The 20,451-nt window shown below is 40.4% G+C and overlaps 1 protein-coding gene across 8 annotated transcripts in view; it reads right to left on the bottom strand.

Annotated features, from left to right (window-relative positions):
• The window catches only part of DOCK4 (dedicator of cytokinesis 4), a 409,480-nt gene that overhangs the window by 105,973 nt on the left and 283,056 nt on the right, over nt 1–20,451 (bottom strand). For all 8 annotated transcript variants that reach the window (XM_077856142.1, XM_077856147.1, XM_077856145.1 and 5 more), the window contains exons 20-24: nt 20,232–20,332; nt 18,086–18,167; nt 16,678–16,848; nt 12,306–12,498; nt 1,684–1,811 (exon numbers count right to left, since the gene is read on the bottom strand). In XM_077856142.1, coding sequence (XP_077712268.1) covers nt 1,684–1,811; nt 12,306–12,498; nt 16,678–16,848; nt 18,086–18,167; nt 20,232–20,332 — 675 coding nt within the window. The remainder of the gene's footprint in view (nt 1–1,683; nt 1,812–12,305; nt 12,499–16,677; nt 16,849–18,085; nt 18,168–20,231; nt 20,333–20,451) is intronic.

The following is a 20,451-nucleotide window of genomic DNA, read 5'->3' as shown; positions in this document are numbered from 1 at the left end:
ACGGGGGGGCACAGCTCCTCTAAAGCAAAATTAGTACTTGTATCCAAGCCCCTGGGACTTGAGAGAGAAACCCAAATTGCTCTGCACTGACTGTATACATAGTAGAGTTGGATTCTTATTACATCTGCAGAAGACAAAACTCTGTGTCCAAAGGCTCCCTACCAAGAAGACTGCCATTCCAAAAAAGAACCAGCCAAACAAAAATAAAAACTTTTACAAAGTGTGGGTTTGAAACAGCTTTTTAGCCAGAGATTTATGATAAACTGTCCTACGCTTGCAAGATAACTACCAAGGGTTCCCTTCTACCTCCCAACCCCATGCCCCATCCCCAGGGCAGAGTTTCTGTTCTGAATTCCCTATCAGGTAGGTCCAAAAGCTGACTGTAACTTCCAAACTGACACAAACAGGAGAAATTTAAAAAAAAAATCTTTTCCACACTGCTGATACTGGTTTTCAGTTTTCGGCAGCGGGCTATCTCACTTAGCAGAATTACGGTTCGCAAAAACATTCACACTAGGCATGCGATAGCTATTCTTTACTGAATTACATAGAAAAGTTTCAAAGCAAAACTAGCATTTCCTCCCATCGTTGCTCTTCTCCCCAGTCCAGTATCAACCTTGTGGGGCCTGGGATCATGGGGATGGGTAAAAGTCAGTCTTCCCTCCCCAGGCAGGTTTCTCTTAATTGCACTTTTTATACACAGATCTTCCGACCCTTTCCTCTCAAATGCCAACCTGTTCCCATAGTGTAGGGCCCTCTCACCACTGATTCCACTGGGGGTGAGTGGGAAGGGGAGGTCCCAGGCCAGCTTACCACTGAGCCCTTCAGAAGGTGAAGGATCATAAGGATCATAAGGAAGAGTGACAAAGATGGGGAAACTATGTAGCATAGGTCTAGAAGGGAGGCAGAGAAATAAAAGTCCCTGCATTACTCTACACACGCTGTCAAAGAGGACCATAATGCCAACTCACAGCTGCAACTGACAGAACTAGAATAGGACATCCCTTATATGGGAACTTCACATCAGCCCCGTGAGCCATGGACATGCACACTCTAAGAGTTGTCCCCATTTCTAAGTAAGCATGTGATTTTTTTTTCTCTATTTGTCCTGTATCCTCTAATGCAACCACATTGCATCAAGAGTCAGGTACATCCATAGGAATTCCCAAATCCATAACAATTTAGTGATAACTGTTGAGGCTGAGTAATGACTGTAGTGAGAGATACCCTCAGTCTCCTGGAGCTTTCCTGTTTCTCCAACTTCTGTAGGGCAGGGCCCAATGGCCATGGCCAAGCTCAGAGCATCACCATGCAGCCTTCCACAGAATGAGCCCAAAAAGACTTCACTCTGCAGGCAGTAATTTATTCTTGCCACAGAGTATTCATCATATCAAGATTAAAGACACATGTAGGAGGCTTTGAGATTTCTAATTTTTCTCACTGGGTATTCAGTTCTTTCTCGCAATACAAGTTTAGGGAAGCCAGGTTATTTGGGGTTACAGCAATCTTACAAGGTTAAAAAAAATTATTTCAGAGGAAAAATAAAATGTCCGACCCAGCTGGAAATAAAAGTTCAGAGCCTCAGAGGGTTACTCTTCAGTGTGGTTTCTCTGAAGACCTTAACATTTTTATTTCCAGAAGCCATTTGATGGGAACTACATACTATGACCTGTATTTACTTACTGAGCTATTTTTCTTGATGAGACAAAATACGTTGCTAAGGATACGTGCGCACATGATCAGGTCCTTCTGTTCTTGCAGGTGCATATGGAGGTGATGTAACACGACGGGCAGGAGAATGTACCTGGAATCTGGAGAGAGAAGCAGCGTTAGTGTCCCATCTGTGGAGCCCCACACCAACCTTGTACAAATCCTTATCTACTCTTTTTTTTTTTTTTTTTAAGATTTTATTTATTTATTCATGAGAGTCACAGAGAGAGAGAGAGGCAGAGACACAGGCAGAGGGAGAAGCAGGCTCCATGCAGGGAGCCCGACGTGGGATTCGATCCCGGGTCTCCAGGATCGCGCCCTGGGCCAAAGGCAGGCGCCAAACCGCTGCGCCACCCAGGGATCCCCCTTATCTACTCTTTAATCTAATTGTACTTGTTAAATGATTAACACAGTTAAAAGGTACATGACTGATATTAAAAAGCAGTGGTTCCTTTCCCCAATCCATGATTCCTGCACTCAAGAGAGGCCTTTGATTCTTGTACTGAAATATTTTTTAAATTGTTTGTTTTACCTCCAAATATCTAAATGGTATGCTTACCCGACCATTTTCTGATTTTTTCATTGAGATCGACTATTTACTGACTTCTTACTGCAGATGAAAATTTAGTTTTTTTTTTTTTTACCTTCTTTTCTTCTCCCCAGTCTCACAAAAACAACACCCCCACCCCCTCAAAAAAAAAAAAAAAACCTATCACAATTTCTGGCTAAATTAATGTTTTGTATTTGCTACCATTCTGATTTCCAGTGCTTTGCACATGACCATGTTTTTGTTTTACTTTTGTTCATCTGTCTTTGAAAGCTTTTGGGAAATTGTTTCTGGTAATTCAAAATTTCCTGATTGTGTGCCTTGCGTTGGCCCTTGATATCTATAAATTTGTGTCCTTAAGCTCTGGAAACTTGCCTTGAAATACTTCTAGGATTGTTTTCTTCTCTCCAGATTTTCTGTTCTCTGTCTGGAATTCTGACTACATTTACATCATGAATGTCTTAAACTATCTTCTCTTTTTAAGTACTTTACCATCCTTTTGTCCAACTTCTTTATCTTCAAACTCTTCAATTTTTTAAATTTATGCTCTCATACATTTAATCTCCAAGAATTCTTTCTTATTTGCAAGGCTAGTGTCACAGATGTGCCACCTGTGTGATAGCACAGGGACCTCAGAAGGGCCCCACACTTGTTTTCATGCCCTGTGGCTCCTATCATGCAATTCCTAATAATTTTCAAAGAAGAGGCACTGTATTTTTATTATGTAGCCACTCCTGTTTATTTCTCTGAGTGATATCCTTTTATAACATGTTTCATGGATCTTTTCTCTCTGGGTTAGTCAGAGATGATTTTGTGATATATTTTTTTTTCTCCTTGAATTATCTTTTTCTTTCAAGTTCTCTTTTCTGTTTCTTCATTTTGGCCTCTGCTTGCACAACATTAAAGGTATTTCTACAGTATCTGGTGATTGTTGGTTGTCTTTACAAGTGAGCATTAAAATGCTAACTGGGGAACAAAACACAACAGCGTGCCTTGGCAAGCTTGTGAACTGGTGAAGCTTTACAGCAGGAAGAGTAGGTATCCAGATGTTTCATCAGGAGACCCCCAAATATCAGAATCCAAGATGCCTTTTCTTAGGCTGGCCAGTTCTCTACAGAGAAATCCGCCAATCTCCTCTCTGAGGAGCATGACACCATCATCTTTTAGTCATTTGAAATCAAGAAAGGAAGGAATAGGGGTCTCTCTGTTTAACTGTGAGGTTCCCTTTATGGTGCAGATCCTAATTCTTGAATTTAGCACTGTCTGATCTCCTGAATCCAGGCATATCTCATTCACTTTCTCTAGGGAGTGAACTTTCCATTTTTGCCTGAATGAAAGGAGAGGACAGGGCAGGGTGCTAACTATTCCTTCTTAGGGCTTTTAAAAATCCAATTTCCATATTTCTAGCACCCTTAATCTGCAGATACCAGGTACTTTCTATTTTCCATAATTTTAAAAAAGTTTATCTTTTTTTAGTAATCTCTACACTCAATGTGGGGCTTGAACTCACAACCTGAAGATCAAGAGTCACATGCTCTTCCAACTGAACCAGCCAGGTGCCCCTGGATAACTGGTATTTTCAATTCCTGATCCTTTCTGAAACCGTCTTGAGCCATCTGCAGTGCTGAGAAGTAAACTAGTTTGTTCCTGGCTCTACTCCAACTCCACACACCTGTGTGTGTCAGCCTTCTCTTGTCTGCTGTCAGCTGCCACTCAACTTTGTAAAAACTGTTGATATTTACATGTTATCTCCTCTCTCATGCTCCTAAAACTTGTGAGATTACAACATTAAAAAAAAAAAAAAACTTTACCGACCAAAGATGCAAAAATGCTTTTTACAACTTCAGTCAATCAATTCTAGCAATAGGTAAAATACATATTACTTCACGAGGAGATAAGGTTTATCTTAAAAGCAAAGTTGATAAACATCTGAAAATCATACTTCTATACTTTCATCAGGGAAGAAAGATAAATATAGCTGATTCTTGTTATTCATGCTAGGTAAGTTCGAACAAGTCACTGGGAACAATGAAACAGCAAATAATGAATCATTTCTCCTAGGAGAAATATACATACAAATATGATACATATCCCACATAGATAACACTGTTAAATCCTAAAAACAACTCATCCAGTTAGATTCTATTTTATTTAACAAAAGATAAAAAGAGGTTCAGAAGTGGTAAGTGAGTTGCCTGAGGCCACTCTACTAAGAAGGGCCAAAGGTGGAAATCAAACTATCAAATGGCCCCAGAGCTGGAGCTTCTTGCACTGCACTGCACTGCCCCCTACTGCTCCATCCTCTAGTTATCCCTGTAAGAGAGTGGAAAGGAAGGCAGAGCATTGCCTTGTTTGATCTCAGCTGGGAATGTCTGCATTCTGCTACTCAAATTTTTCACTGCTCTTTGCATGTCCATGAATGAATGTAAGAGTGTCACAAGTATTGATTTTGAACTTACAAATACATTTTAGTAACTGAACCCATAACTAGTGAATTTTGACTGTACAAGTATCACTCCTCCATTAACGCAAAGTCTTATATTTATCCCGTCATTAAACTAGTATTTGAAATAATAAAGTAACTTATTCAGTATGTAGTTCAATATTTTGGAAAAGAAACAAGTAAGTATGCTTATTGTCTTGAGTGTTTGCTTTTCAATAGGATGTCATATGCACAAAACTATTTTCTATTATGTGCCCATCATGGTCATATATTTGTGGATATGCCCACTTGCAAATGCCCTAGCCTCTTTCCTTGATCTGCTTGGAATTTTAAAAGATGTCAACTGTGCAACAATTTAGATGAATTATTCTTGATTTATTAAAACCCATGTGCTTATAAATAGTTGCATAAGTTATAATTCAACTTGACCCACTCAAGAAAAAAATGGACAGCTTAAATAACACTATACCTACTACAGAAACTGAACTTGTAGTTAAGAACCTTTTCACAAGAAAAATTCCAGGCACAGATGATTTCTACAAATTCTGTAAAGCTTATGGAAGAAATCAAGTCTACAAAAATTCTCCCAGAAAATAGAATGAACAGAGAACACAACTAACTCTTTTTATGAGGCCAGCATTGATGCCAAAATTAGTCAAAGATATTATGAGACAAGAAAACTATAGACTGCTATCTCTCATAAACACAGATGAAAAAAATCCTTATAAAATTTTAGAAAAATGAATCTATTTTTATATATATATAAATACATATATATGTCCATATATATATAAATACTATGATTGAATAGGATTTATCATGAAGGCAAGTTTCATATAACATTTGAAAGTCAATCCATCAATGTTAATTCACCATATTAACAGATGTAGAAAAAAATGTACAAAATTTAGCATCCATTCTTGACAAAAAACTATCAGGAAGCTAATAATGGAAGGTAATTTCCCAAATTGATGATGAGCATTAATGAAATGCCTACCTTTAGCTAATATTAATACTTAACAGTGAAAGATTGAATGCTTTCTTTTTAAGATCAAAATGAAGGCAAAGATGGTCAAGCAACAACTCGGTTCAACACTATAGTGGATTCCTAGCCAGTATAAGAAGATATATCCATAGGTAAAAGAATATACGATTCTGAATCCTAACAAAAATCATAGGGAATGCAAAATATTCATACCTGGGAAAGTGCTATTAATCAGTGTTCGCATGATTTCTCTTATTGGTTTACCAACACAAAGGGGTTTGGCCTCAAGTTTACCATTACAACAAACCACACAAGGTACAGGCCATTCCTCACAAGGCAACACAGAACATTAAAATCCAAACTTGTGAAGTAATTCATTGCAGGCTTCCTTTAAACTGTAAGTCTGACCAGGAAACTTAAGTAATCATTTATAAATCAATTACTTGACAAAAAGAACCAAGGAAAAGAATCTACAAAATTAAATGACAGGAGTCACTGCCTAGTGATGATTAATTAGAAAGGAAGATAAAGCTTATCTGATGTGTTCCTGCAGCCAGCAGAATTTGATTTCTAAAAATTCAGTTTGCAACCAACTGTTAAGAGAATATTTACTGCAAAAAAAGTGAGTAAGGTAGACAAATAATTCGTGTGTGGTGTGCATAAAAAGAAATATAGGACTACCTAAACTGCAGATTTGCTTTTTCTCCATTACTAGGGCAATGTCAGCCAATGCAAATGATACAGTCGGTGGGTAAATGCCAAACAAGCTGACTGGTTAAAATGCTAATTCTTACCTTTAAAAGGAAACACCTGGACTCATCAAGCAAGCTCCCCACCCACCCCCCAAAAAAGAAGAAATCCACTTTGAACAGATACCAACTTTCCAAACATTTAACAATAGAATCTGTTATGCAGTTTCTGTCCTTGAAAGGGTCAGCACACTCATATTCCACATCTCAGGCAAAGCTTGCTGTATTATGTATCTCATTGAGTGTATAAAGGAGTGACTCTCATTTACTTTTTATTTTGTCCGTACACACTTGAGTGGATAAAGCCAGCTCCCATGAGTAATTCTCAATGGGTGTGGGGCTAAGAAGGAGAAGCAGCTATGAAATGCTGCTAGATTTCCTGCTGAGGTTAATTTTGAAGAAAGTCAGAAACTGGTCTTTACCTCCTCTACTAACCAAGACCCTTGAAGTCAGCCTCTGTCCATAGAGGAGTGAGGTCTGGGAGTCCTGCGGTGCCATGCAGGGTTGCCAGCCACTCTCTACAATGGGCGACGCAGGCTGGACACCAGCAGGGCCACCTCCGTAGCTGCTCCCAGGCAGCCTCAGGAGGGGGGGATTATAAAGCAGGTGAGCAGAGCTGCAGGCTGCAGAGAAGCAGCAGCAGGGCAGAAAACCTGAAATCGGAGCTTGGTTGGGCCCTGGTGATCAAAGCCACCAGCACCTGAAATGCCAATGCCACAGACAGCAACAAAACCTGCAAAGGAGCCTTTCACATGCTGGAGGACAGACAACACTCCGAATGGAAAGGAGGGCTGACTATGCAGGGGCTCTATTCCCATGCAGACAATGTCAGGATCACAGAGGACAATGACAGGAGAGGCCGAAGGACGGCCTGACTGTGGCTCATAGAGCTCACTCACTGGATTTAATCCCACCCTGGGTGCCTCCACCACGGGGCGCCTTCCTACAGCAAAATAGATGCTATGAACACTTGCTACTTTTTTTCCACTGAGCTTTGCTTCTGCTCTGGGCCTCCCACAGCCCAAGCTGTTCTGTTGTCATATTTGTGCTCATCCTGAGCTCAAAATTCGCTTTTCCAGTAAGATTTCTTTATACAGATCATGTATTTACTTATTGGTACTCTATCCTGATCCTGAATGTATGACCCAGCAGTACACAGTATTCATTCAAGAAACTTCTACTGAACACCTACTATGCACCAGGCCCAGTTCTGGAAGCTGGGGAGATCACGGTCATCAGGATAGATAAAACCCCTGCCCTCTGAGGTTTTCCTTCTGGAACGAGGGATGAAGACAGACTTTAAATGACTAAAACCCAATTCTTTATTCAGTTACAGATGTGTCAGGTCATCCAAGAAGCAAAACGCAAAGCGAGTATGAGAGAGAGAACTGAGCGAGCAGGGCAGAGAGGAGATGCTTGAGAAAGTGAGGGTTAAACTGAGCCCCCAGCAGGTGAACCGGGATCACCCAGGATGGGAGGGCGAGGAGCAGGAGAGCGGGGGTTCAAGCAGAGTGAAGCATCAAGACATGGGACCAGGCAGGTGGGCAGGGCGAGGTCACGGGGCCTGAAAGCCCGAGTCTGTTCTGTGTCCTCAAAACAGAGCACAAGCAGGGGATGCGAGCAAGGGAGCTGGGGGTGACATCACCTGGTGTGAGTTCCAGAAAGGATGGGAGAAAGGAGAGGGATGCAAGTATGGACCTGAGGGAGCGCAGGCAAGGCGGCAGTGTGGAAGGGCCCCGTGGCAGGCAGGCGGGGGACTGGGGGTAGGGGAGGCAGATGTGAGATGCTGTGGAGGCCCCAGAGTAGTCCAAGAGAGGTCGGGATGAGGACAGAAGGCGGGGAGGTTTGCAAGGACAGCTCCGAACTTTCTAGGGTTTGGTGCTGCCATATACTGAGATGGGAGGAGCGGGCCTGGAGGGAAAGGCTTTCAAGTGTTCCCCAGTAATGTGCTTGCTCATGCCAATCAGCATTGGAAAGTTTGGAAAAAAGGTAAGAAAACTGCTTAAATTGGGCCTCGATGTTTGCATTTGTTTTCACACAGATCAAGCTCAGAGTAGCAACTGTCTGCACCATACTCTATGTTCTGAGAAATGGGAACTGGCAAGAACTAAGTACTTGATCTTTGACTGATTATGTGTCCAGCTGATGCCCTGTTGTGTCCTTATCTCTACTTTAACTTGTCCTAGTTTAGATTTATAATCTTAAATTGGGAAAGTGTCATTTGTACCATCCTCCTGGCTAAGATGTATAGAGTCACACAAGTGCAGCACTCTGAGTCTCATTCCTTAAAACTTTCGATCCATAAATAAAACTCATAGATTTCCAAGTGGGTTTTTTTTTTTTCCTTTTTTAACCTTCTTACATGCAGGTTATCCATCTGAGGGTAGACAGACTAATGGTCCCCCAAAGAGGTCCATGCCTTAATTCCTAGAACCAGTGAGTATGTAATGGCAAAATGGACTTTGCGTAAGTGACTAAGGGTCTTGAGATGATGAGGTTACCCGGGATTATCTAGATCGGCCCAATGTAAACACAGGGGTCCTTACAGGTGAAAGAGGAGAGACTGCTGAGTCAGAGAGAGAGAGCTGGCGATGCTCCACTGCAGGTTTTAAAGATGGAGGAGGGGGCCAGAGGCCAAGGAGTGCAGGTGTAAAAGGCAAGAAAACAGAACTCTCCTAGACCCTCCACAAAGAAATGCAGCTCTGCGGACTCCTTAATTTTAGTGGAGGGGGAAGCATTTCGAACTGCAGCCCTACTGAAATGTAAGATACAAAATTTATGTTGTTTTAAACCATTACACTTGTAGTAACTGTTACAGTACCAACAGAAAACTAGTACCCCCAAACTGTATCTGAACAGGGTCTGATTTCATCAAATTTTGGTGATGCCATTCAATTCTCTAGGTTTATAGTTTCGAGGTATGTTTTAACCCATTCTCTATCATTCGGTTACAGTTACTTCTGGGGATATAAGATAAAAATCCAAATACCCTAAACCAAACCAAACCTTTCCTCTGTTTTAAGAAGTGTGTGTATACATGCCTTTTTTTTTTTTTTCTTAATTAGAGGCCCAAAACGTTAGACTTAAATTCTTTTACTTGTTGTTGGCGGTGGCCTACGACAGGAATTCCTTTTAATTCTTTGTATCCCTCTCCCCGACACCTTTAGCTATAGTTTTATATTGTCCTTCTTCTTCTCCCTCTAGCTAGACAAAATCAGCCTAAGTTTGTGAGATGCAGGGATCTACATTCTCCTGTTAATCACAACCTAACACATCCTATCCTGTCCTTTGATACTATCTATGGAGCCTACTATTTGCACCGCACATCTTCCTTTCCTCTAACATCTCATATTTCAACTGGACAATACAGATAGGCTCCATCTATCATCTAAGTCCATAGTTTCCAACTTGGGATTTTGGAGCAGTTACTAGAAACACTCTCCAGGTTTCCCTAATGCTAGTGTTGGTGCTCAGGTAATTTAAGCAGAGCATAGTTGGCGACTTGGGAAGTTCTCAGGTAAATTTGCTGTTTTCTTTTCATGAAGACAACCTGTTTCCGATATGCCTTGCCATTTATATGTAAGTTTCTGTTTTCTCCAATGGTGAATCACTCAACATCAAGCCAAACCTCATCCTGGGGCAGTGATGGAGGTCTTTCCTTTTACTAGATCTGTATGCTTCTAGGTGTCCCATTGATCAGGAGCTGCTTCTGCTTCTCCAGAAGGTTATGTTTCTCCATAATCGTCCTCCATGGGGAACGTCGCACATAACACAAGAGACAGGTTTCCCCTTCTCCTCCTCCTCCTCTGCAGCACAGTGACACAGTCACCAACCTCCCAACATGGCCTCTGAGCCTCTCCTCCACATCACCAGTAAAGACACTCCAACATCCACATTTCCTGGGTCTCTTGAGTCCATCCACCCCCACCTCAAGACATAATCTTACCACCTCCCACAAAGACCCAATTACTTTTCTCCTGGATTCAAACAACTTCTTCTCTTTGTGTCTCCTTAGTCCTGATTTCTGTACCACCAACTAAGCATCAGTAATCAGTAAGAACTGAGTCCACAGACAGAACACATTTCAGAGAGGCATATGATGAACACAATCCCTTCAGATAATTTCTTTACCTTTGAGAACAATTTTCATGATCTACGTTGTTCTTTTGGTGTTAGACTTTAACAAAGAATTAACTGGCCAGTGAGGGAGAAATATGGCAGAAACAACCAATTCCTCTGAGATGAGGTGATTTGGTGAAAGCAAAATCTTGATTTTCTTGATTTGGTGAAAGCAAGATTGGTGTTCTAGTTACACCAGGTACCTGGCCTGGACCTCTACCCCCTACGCTTTGCACCTCTGTTCCTAACCCTGGGTCACTGCAGAAGAACCTCCATGTCTCTGAGGAGCAGAGTTTGAAAACCACTGCAAGAAACATCTTTACTCCAGGATGAGATGTTTTCCTGGGGAGAAATTAGAAGGTTTGAAATTTCTTTTATTCACTGAAGTATTATTTCAGGGAAAAAAAAAAAAAACCCAAAACAAACCATAAACAAAGTCTATCAACAGGAGGAAGAATAAATTAACCATGATAAATTTGTTCAGAGTGGAACGCTATCCAATAATAATAAAAATAATAAAAGGACTAGAGCTGTATCTAGTAGCTTGGATAAATATAAAAGTATAATATTAGTCAAAAAGAAGCACTCTAGGGACGCCTGGGTGGCTCAGGGGTTGGGCGGCTGCCTTCGGCTCTCCTGTGAAGAGCCTGCTTCTCCCTCTGCCTATGTCTTTGCCTCTCTCCCTCTCTCTCTGTGTGTGTCTCTCATGAATAAATAATCTTTTTTTTTTTAAAAAGGAGCACTCTATAGAATGTCATACAACATAATATCATCATATAAAGACTAAATGGTGAAAGACATTTGAAAAGATGAAAAAATATTTTTATAGATTTGTAATAAAGGCATAGAAAATAGAAACAGGTGTCTCTGACAGTGGGAATTTCTCTGAAATAAGTAAGTACATGCAGGAGGGTCTAAATATATCTCTAATGACAAATTTCTTAATAAAAGACCTAGAGCAAATATCTGGTATTGTTGAGATTTATTAATGATTTACTATCTTATACTCTACTCTTGTCTGTATGTTTAAAAGATTTTACAATAAAATACTGTAAAAAAAAAAAGCGTTGTTTGCTACATTTGAAATGCTATTTCAAAAATATTATATACACATGTATTCATGTGGAAAGATAATTTTCAATAGAGTCAATTTTTAAAAGTCTATTTGGTGATAGTGATAGAAACTTCTTAAAATAAACTTTAAAATGAGGCTGGTACTTTATTTCAGGAAAAACTAGAAGAAAACAAAAGGCAATGGGATTTAATAACAGATATTATGATGAAATCAACTTAGTAACTGGTCATTTGCTACTAGGATAAAATAAAAAATGATAACACATCAAAACTTTCACTCAGTTTCAGAACATAAATCGATGGAAACATTTTAAGAACAAAACAAACAAACAAGGATCAGGTCCCTGTAAACATCTCTGAATGTAAATGTTAAATTTTATTGAACCAAAAAAATGAAATCTATAACAAGAAAATAAGCATGCCTGATATCACAACTAGTTTGTGATTAGAATCAATTTAATCATTAGGGTTTTCACTCTTTCTGGAAATAAAGCTTTAATAGCCATACCACTGTATTTGGCTACTAAATAAATTCATCCTACTATCCAAATACACAATGCTTCTGAGAAAGGAATTTTCTGTTTCCTCTTTCTCATTGCTTCTGCTGAACTATGACTACTGCAGGTAAGTAATGGCTTTCCAGAAACATTGTTTCTGGAAAGAGACTCATCACCCTACCTGGATTGGTGTAAAGCTGGCTTTCCACGGTTTTGCCGATGCACTGCAGTTTAACGGCCTGAAGGGAGTCATCTACGTGTACGATGGTCGGCAGACTGCCCAGGGTGTCCTGCACCAAGTTGGCCACTTCCCTGACATCAAAGAGCTTCAACAATTCTGAGTACACAGCTGGAAAGGAGCTCAGAAACACAGCCTTAAAAGGAAGAAATGTAAATCAACTCCAATATGCACCCAGAGAAATCTGCTATAAAATGTCAATGAATTTAAGACTGTGACAAATAATTGTGAATGATTAAAAAAAATGAACGTAAAACATTTCTGGTGCCTAAAGCTAAAAGGCTGCAATTTTTTAAAAAGTGTAGCAAATTAGAACAGTATTTTTAAATGTGCCAGGGTGCAATATAATAAAACTAAGAATTTCTGGAAAATCACTGACATTAGCAAAATGATTGGCAAAAAATCCCACAGAATCAGCAAAATGCAGCATGATCGAATGGAAAGAATGCTCAACCAAGACCTGGAATGCAGTCACTTATAGTTCATTTCTTTTTGGAGAAGGTTTCTGAAGAGCTCATATAAATCTCATTTACCTTTAAGAAACCAAACACATTGATTCCCAAAAGCACTGAAGTTATGGTTAAAGAAAGAAACGAGACAGGGACTCAGTAGACCTAGATTGTATATCCTACTAGCTTTGCTACTAATCAACTCTGTGACCTCAGGTCATTTTAGCCTCTTGGGTTTCAGCTTTATCACCGGTAAAATGAAAAGATTATTATAACTAACCTTTAGGTTGTTTTGAGATTTATTGTAACCCCAGAACTGTGTGTACTCAGAACAATATTCTTTATGTAAGTGAAGAAACCTGATAATCATTTTTTAAGGAAAAAAAAAAAGATGCCAGTATTAAATCCTAAGGGGCACAAACTGGGCTGGGATTGTACATCAAAACAAACCTAGTCTTTTAAATTCCACAAAAGGAGGGCAATGGAAGGAAGCGTCAACCAGCCTCAAGTCTATGAAGTGGGGGAAGGAGGCACATGTTTCTAATATGCTGATATTCAAGCACTAGCTGGCTTACCAATGAGACCTGACACCAGCAGAAAGTAGGTCGAGTGTACATGTGCTGATGATTCAAACGCAGACTCAAATTCAAATTCATGGGTTTTGGCATTTATCTATACAGCAGCAGCAAAAATATCTAGAAGAGCCAAGACCTGTTTTTGATGCCAGAACCATCAAAATGCTTCAGGTGCTACAACTGACAGCTATGCTCTCCTTGACTCTTAGACATTATAGATTTACTTGAATGCATTTAAAATTAATAACTTGGTATTCTCTGTTAAAGACGATATTTATATAACCTTCATTTCATCTGCAAAGAGCTGAGTCATACAGATGAAGTTAAAAAAAAAAAAAACAATAAAATGAGCCCAGCTGATTACTGAAAAGGCAACTATGCTGATTTTCCTGAGGAATCTTTTCATTTATCCATTAATTCTTTACTTAGAGCTCTTCAAAAAAGCATGTGAATGTGCCTGAAGTGGAGACACATGTATTAAAAAGGATAAAGGAACAAGGACCTTTTGATAAGGACAGAGAGACAGCTGGACCAAGCTACCTAAACTAAGGATTTTCATTGCAAATAAAAAGAAAAGCCTACGCTTGTTTTGACCTTCCCGATAACCAAGACGGATAAAGGTAATTATTAGGAACTTGGGGCAGGGTCTTGGGCCTCAATTCCTTCTGACATTCCTCTTCTGCTCTGAGGGATCCAGGATAGGTATCTATCTGTGGAAGGGAAACCAAGAGCCACAGCTCCAAGAGCTGAGTGAAATGGCAGTTCTGTTGGGGCAGGGATCCCAAAGACAGAGTCATGAGTGAGCTGGGTTTAGGGGATCCCGGTAGAACCACGGGGGCCAGATCTGTGGGGGCACTAGAAACGGATTCAATGTGAAGGTTTTCTGGGATGGTTGCTCTGCCTCCAGAAGACAAAAATTGCCCTGAGTTGTAGCCTACAGGGAAAACCATGCAGAGGAGAGCAAGGGAACCAGGTTTTTGTCTTTAAGGCAATTTAACAGTAAAATTCAGACTAGTGGGTTTCCTTGGCTCTGGGTGTGACAGAATTCTAAGATGACTCCCAAGACTTTTTCCCCCTGGCGCTGTTCCTAGGACTTTGTTATATTACATGGCAAAAACGACTTGGCAGGTATAATGAAGGTTACTAATGAGTTGATCTTAAAATATGGAGATTATTCATATGGGGTTGTCCTACTGACATGACCCTTCCAAGCAGAAGTTTTCTCTAGCTCATGGTGGGAGAACTGAGAGAGATCTGAAGCATGAGAAGGATCTGACCTACTGTTGCTGGCTTTGAGGATGGAGGGGCCACATACCAAGGAATGTGAATGGGCTCTAGAAGTGAGAAGGCCTCTCCCTTCTCCCAACCCCTCGCTGATAACCAGCAAGGAAATGGGAATCTCAGTCTTATGAACACAAGGAAACTGTTTCCTACCAAAGGCCTGGAAGATTCTGAAAGTGAATTTTTCCCCAGGACCTCCAAAGAAGCCATCAAAGCCAACACTTGGATTTTGGCTGTAGGAGATTCCAAGCAAAAAATCCACCCTACCCTCCTGATCTACAGAACTGTGAGCTAATAAATGGATGTTATATAAAGCCATTAAGCCCGCGGTTATGTGTTAGGCAACAACAGAAAAAAATCACACACAGTGTCAATCAGATTAGTGACACCTTCCTTCTTAGAAAAGAGAGCTATGAAGGTGTGGGGTCAAGAGGGGACTTGGAATAAGCAAAGTGTAAAGTGTTCCCCACGCTCCCAAAATACAGAGGGACTAGGAAGTCCTCTTTGCTTAATAAAGAAAATTAACCACTTCATCGTTTTAGATGAAGCCTTTTAGGATCAAACTAAAAGAAAATTGTCACATCACGTGGGCTCATATTCTCAGTTCAGGGCAACTACTGAGATGCAGTGGAAACATAACTTAAGGAAAAAGAATATTTCTCTAACTTTATAGAAGGGAAAAATAAAAACCTCTTGAGTCCCTAGGAAGGCATGTCATTGAGAAACCATGACTTATGGTTACTCTTAAAAGTAAGAGAATATTTTTCAGATGTGAATTAGATAAGTTTGTCCCTTTAACCGGTAAAGGTTTAAGATTAAAAAAGAAGTCTCAAATATAATAGCTTTTATAAAAGTAGTGAGTTACTGAGAACTTTGATTTAAAGGAATACATAAGTAGCTTGTTGGATTATCCTTTTCAAATATCAACTGCTGGAAGTAGAGTTTAGCTAGTGGGCAATGTGACTTTGAGGTATCTGGCAAGTTCCTTAAGTGCAGTGATTGCACTATTGGCAACAGAGCCCAAAATGTCATTTAAAGGGCCTGAGTTGTATCCTTGCCCAGATGTAAGATCCGTCCACTTGTGTAAAGAAGAGATTAGCAAGAATAGCCCCCAAAAGTGAGAAAAAGCACAGCGCTGCTATTGGAAGGTTGGTACATTTCTGCTGTTTTACCATTCTATGTAATGCCTTCCAAATGTCAAATGGCACTAAATTATGATGATACTCTAAGGGATCTAGTTTTGTCTTCTAATCTCCCATTTCTTTCCCCTAATTCTCGGTGATTATCAATCTCTACTCTCCAGGGGATGGCAGCAAAGAGGCTGCTTCTCCATCTGACAGGTTTTTAACCAAGTCATTAGAACTCAAAGTGTATCAAAAGGATTAAGAAAATGTAGAGTAGATATTGAGACCGATTGCTCAGAACACTTCAAGGCCAACACTTCAAGCCACTTGGAAAGTGGCTAAATCCCGTTCTCAAACAGAACATGTGGAGCTACTTCAGGTAATGGCATGTGGCAACAGCCTCTCAGCACTGGTCATACAAGATCGGTCCCAGGACAACTAGGGTCAAGTTAAATAAAACAAAACAACATGCAGTTTAGCCAAGTCCAATATAATGAGTCTCAAGTTGACAGATTAAAATGCAGTGAAAGGGTTGGAGTAAACAACAGTAACAAGTCAGCTCCAGTGAACTTCCTTCCCCAAGGCTGATGGTGACAGCGTGTCTACTCATCGGCATGTGTTCTGGGAACTGAAATCCAGGCTGCTGCAGACCAACAGTCTCCCCAAGAAGAGGGAGAACAGTCGGAGGAAAGGCAACCTAACTTCTGCTCTGCTGGGGCTCAGAGACTAGGGCACCTTTTAAAAGTCTGCAAAGTTGCTTACGCTACAAATATAAACTGGAGCTATGGATTTCTCGTTGGCGAAAACATTCGCTTCTGCTGCTGTGTAAACACAAATAAACTGGACTCATTTTTGCTCTACTGAGCAGAGACGAAAAAGACATTACCTGTGATTGAGATAACGCTCCTGACCCTTTGCTCTCTTGAGAAAGGAAGAAACGGACCGACATAAGGAGCTCCTGAATGCAGCAGCGAAATTCCTCTTCATTTTGTCCACCAGTAGCAAGGGAGAAGAGCCTTCGGGATTGCACTATATACTTAAAAATATATTCTTGTGCCTTAAAACAAAACATTTTAAAAGTTAGCCTCAAAAGAAACCAAGAGCATTTAACAATGACACGGCATAAAAACCACGGACAGCATTAGATTGTTAAATTATTGATTTAAATGCTAAGACCCCATGAGATTTTCGAACAGTATTTACTTGTGGGCAAAGAGCCATTTTTTTTCTCTGATGCTAGTGAGAGAAAAGGTATAGATAATTTGAAAATCCTTTGTAATTTTCAAGATATATGAACTTGAAATGCTTTTGATCCTCAGGTGGTTTTTAGTTAACAGAGAGATACGTCTGTTTCTCAAAAATTACTGTGTTTTGCTGGCAGGTACTCTTGCCACTTAGCATTTTACCTCCAATCAGCCCAAGGTGATAGATTTATAATCAGTAAAAGACTTGTTTTTAAAAATGTATACCTGTCAACTTCTATCTAGTGACCTCAAATAGAGCGGCATTCAACAATAGGACATCAGAGGACCTCAGAGCAGCTAATGGACAATCCCTTTAAGAACCTGTGTTCTTGGGATGCCTGGGTGGCTCAGTGGTTGAGCATCTGTCTTTGGCTCAGGCTGTGACCTGGGGTTCCTAGGATGAAGTCCTGCATCGGGCTCCCCTCAGGGAGTCTGCTTCTTACTCTGCCTGTGTGTTTGCCTCTGTGTGTCTCTCATGAATAAATAAAATCTTAAAAAAAAAAAAGAGCCTATGTTCTTTTATGAACATGTTTGCAAGTAAAGTGTTAACATCTCCATATACAACTGAACACAAAGGGTCCAGACACCTGGGCAGCATTAAACCATGAGACCCAGCAAAACCTCAGGTCTCCTCACTGTGACCCCTGCTAAGCCACCCTATTCCCTTTCAAAATTAGGACAAATCGCCCTCAAATGGCCTCTGTCAGGGTATTGGAAGCAAGAGCCAGGAAGTCCCAAGCTTAACTGCCTATGTGTGGTCTTCTGTCATGAAACCTCCCTCCTGCTAATCCTAGACTTCACTCCGAGTATTCTGGAGCTCAGAGGTATAAGGATTCAATCCCAAGCAGTTCCAGTGGGTGAGCCTGGCAAAGTTTCTTTCAAATTTCATCAGCTCTGGAGGAGCATAAACTGATTAAGAGCCTTGAATTGGAAAGCCAGTAATATATCATCCCCAATTACTGTCTGTGTAGAGGAAAGCAATTAGTTTAGGCAGCATCATGCAACAGCTCCATTAGACTATATTATCTGTTATTGACAGCACGTCATTACCTTCAACACCTCCTGGATGTGCTCTTGCCGTTCTGCTTCCGTGATCCTGTCCACGTACCACTTGAGAACTTTGATGAGATCTCTAAAATACAGGGGAAAATGTACAGAAGGTGGACTTGGTCGAGTTCTTAGGTAAAAGACAACAAATAAAACGTTGTTATCACAAGGAGGCTTCTTTCCCATCAGTTCTCACCATTTTCTGTCAAACTGCTTGATCTGATAATGTTAGGAATCTGCACATCAGCATCACTACCCCTTTTTGAAGATGCAGAGAGAAACACTTCCTCCCATTGAGATTCTCTACAGTGTGGATATATCCCATTGACTCTGCTGTTTTCTGGCAAAGCTTTCCAATGGGCAGACACAAATACCAGAGAAAAGGTCTCTGGCCAAGAAATCTGGAAGTCTGACCATCATGGTCAATCCTGGACAACTGCTAGTTGGGATTTCTTCCCCAGTGACCATGTAAATAGCTGGATGAAATATTCAGTTGGAGGCAAAAGGGGGTGTGGGGAAGGATAAGGGATCATCTCTCTACTTCAAGTCACATGCCTATGGGTTTATCTAGCCAACTCTCTGACCTGTGGGAAGAAAAAGGCTTACCCTCAGAGCGCCTTAGTAAGAGAATTTCCAAAACAGCCAAGTTGGTTTTTTTTTGTTTGTTTGTTTTGTTTTTTAAGGAACAAAAAGAGAATTTAAAAAAATCCAACAATAATTCTCAAGATTGCAGTCTTCCTACCTTTACCTTTGTTCAGTTCTTGGTTTCTGGGAAACAGAGCAATTTTTAAAAAATGCTCCTCTTTTCTCTCAGTCAGAAAAGAGCACGTGGATGTTCTACTAGACAGGTGCTGCCAGGAATGTTATTTTGAAGATAAATGTCAGTGAGTTTCTGACCACCCATAGCCTGAGAAGATTCCATAGGCCTTACCTGTCTTATTAGGAATGATTATCCTGCTCTCCTGGCCAACATAAAGTGTTGGAAATTATGCCCTTCCTCTCTAGCTTCCACTGGTAATTTCAATCACAAATGGTGAGGTGCTACTAAGGCCCCAAATGTCAGGCCGAGTGGTACAGTCGGGCCAACGTCCCAAACGGTCCCTGATAGTACATTTCACCCTCTGTAAAAATCATGTTGACATACCGTTCACTTAAATGTTGGAGGCATAAATCTTCACGTGCATTGATAGGGAATACCCAAGGTAATAGGATCAGATGCTTCTTTGATTACTTATTATCTTTTATATATCACATGATGGGGAAAAACGGGCAAAAACATGATTCAATCTTTTTAAACACACTTCTGGGAAAAAGGCTCGTATGCACAGCCATAGTGCTTAAGGGATGAGGTACAAACGTGGGCAGAGTAGCAATGGCAGTGTTAGAATGGGGAGAAAGAACTTTGGGGGAACATTCCAGGGCTGTATTTAAGCAGGGCCAAAGCCAGGGAAGATATTATACATAGCACAGGAGAGAAGCTGTTGCCTTCTGGCAATTATCAACCAGGCTGCAGGGAGGCAGGTAGGAGCTACAGCTTGTCATTACTCATTTGCTTTAGCCTTGCCTGCAGAGTTTGAGCTCATCAGAAGGGATGAGCAGTTAAAAAGGCAGCTCGTATCACAGGGTGGAGTCCATGGCTGCACTGCTTGTGGCCAGGAATCCGGTCTTCACATTAATCAGCATGCACTAGGCACACAGTAGGTACTCAGTATACATGAGCAGATAAATGAATGAATGAGTTAAAAAGGTATTTTGACAAAGGCTGTTTTCCCTTCACCTCTTGTTCGTAAAGACTTCTAGAATCCCCAAGGAACGTGGTGGTTAAATGGGGTTCTTGGCAGCCAAACTGAAATAACCAGTTATTTCAGACCAAAGCGTATCACATGAAATAGAGACAAGAAGAAAACACTTTATATGTTAGGTTTTAGGAATAGAATTCAGAAAGGTTTTTTTTTCTCTTTTAATCAAAGTAAGTTGCAGCCATTAAAAAAAGATGTGTGAGAAAGGAAGAGACTGACTCAAGAGACACTTCAGTTGCTGTGCTTCATTTCTTCCTACACTTTCTTTTAAATTTTCCTATATTGCTGGTTCTGCCTAGAAAAGCTCAAAAGGATCTGCTTCTGAACCAATTACAAGATAAAGGCCTTACCTGTATGCAAGTGCCCCAGCAAAGTGACTCTCAATGTAGGTGTCCATTACAGGTTTAAAATGATGGAATTTGCTATCTTGCAGCAAATTTATTATGTGAACCTAAAAAGAAAATTGAGCTTTATAAACTGAATGCAAATCAAGATTTTTTTTTTTTTGGTTCTTTTTAAGTGACTCTTAAGCTATTAAGTGCACATTTCAGAAAGTCTTGGTCAAGACCA

This window comes from Canis aureus, chromosome 18 (assembly GCF_053574225.1).
Source record: "Canis aureus isolate CA01 chromosome 18, VMU_Caureus_v.1.0, whole genome shotgun sequence".
In the NCBI taxonomy this organism is placed as follows: domain Eukaryota; kingdom Metazoa; phylum Chordata; class Mammalia; order Carnivora; family Canidae; genus Canis; species Canis aureus.
Note: the sequence above shows the minus strand (reverse complement) of the source record. Positions and strands in the feature narration are given on the sequence as shown.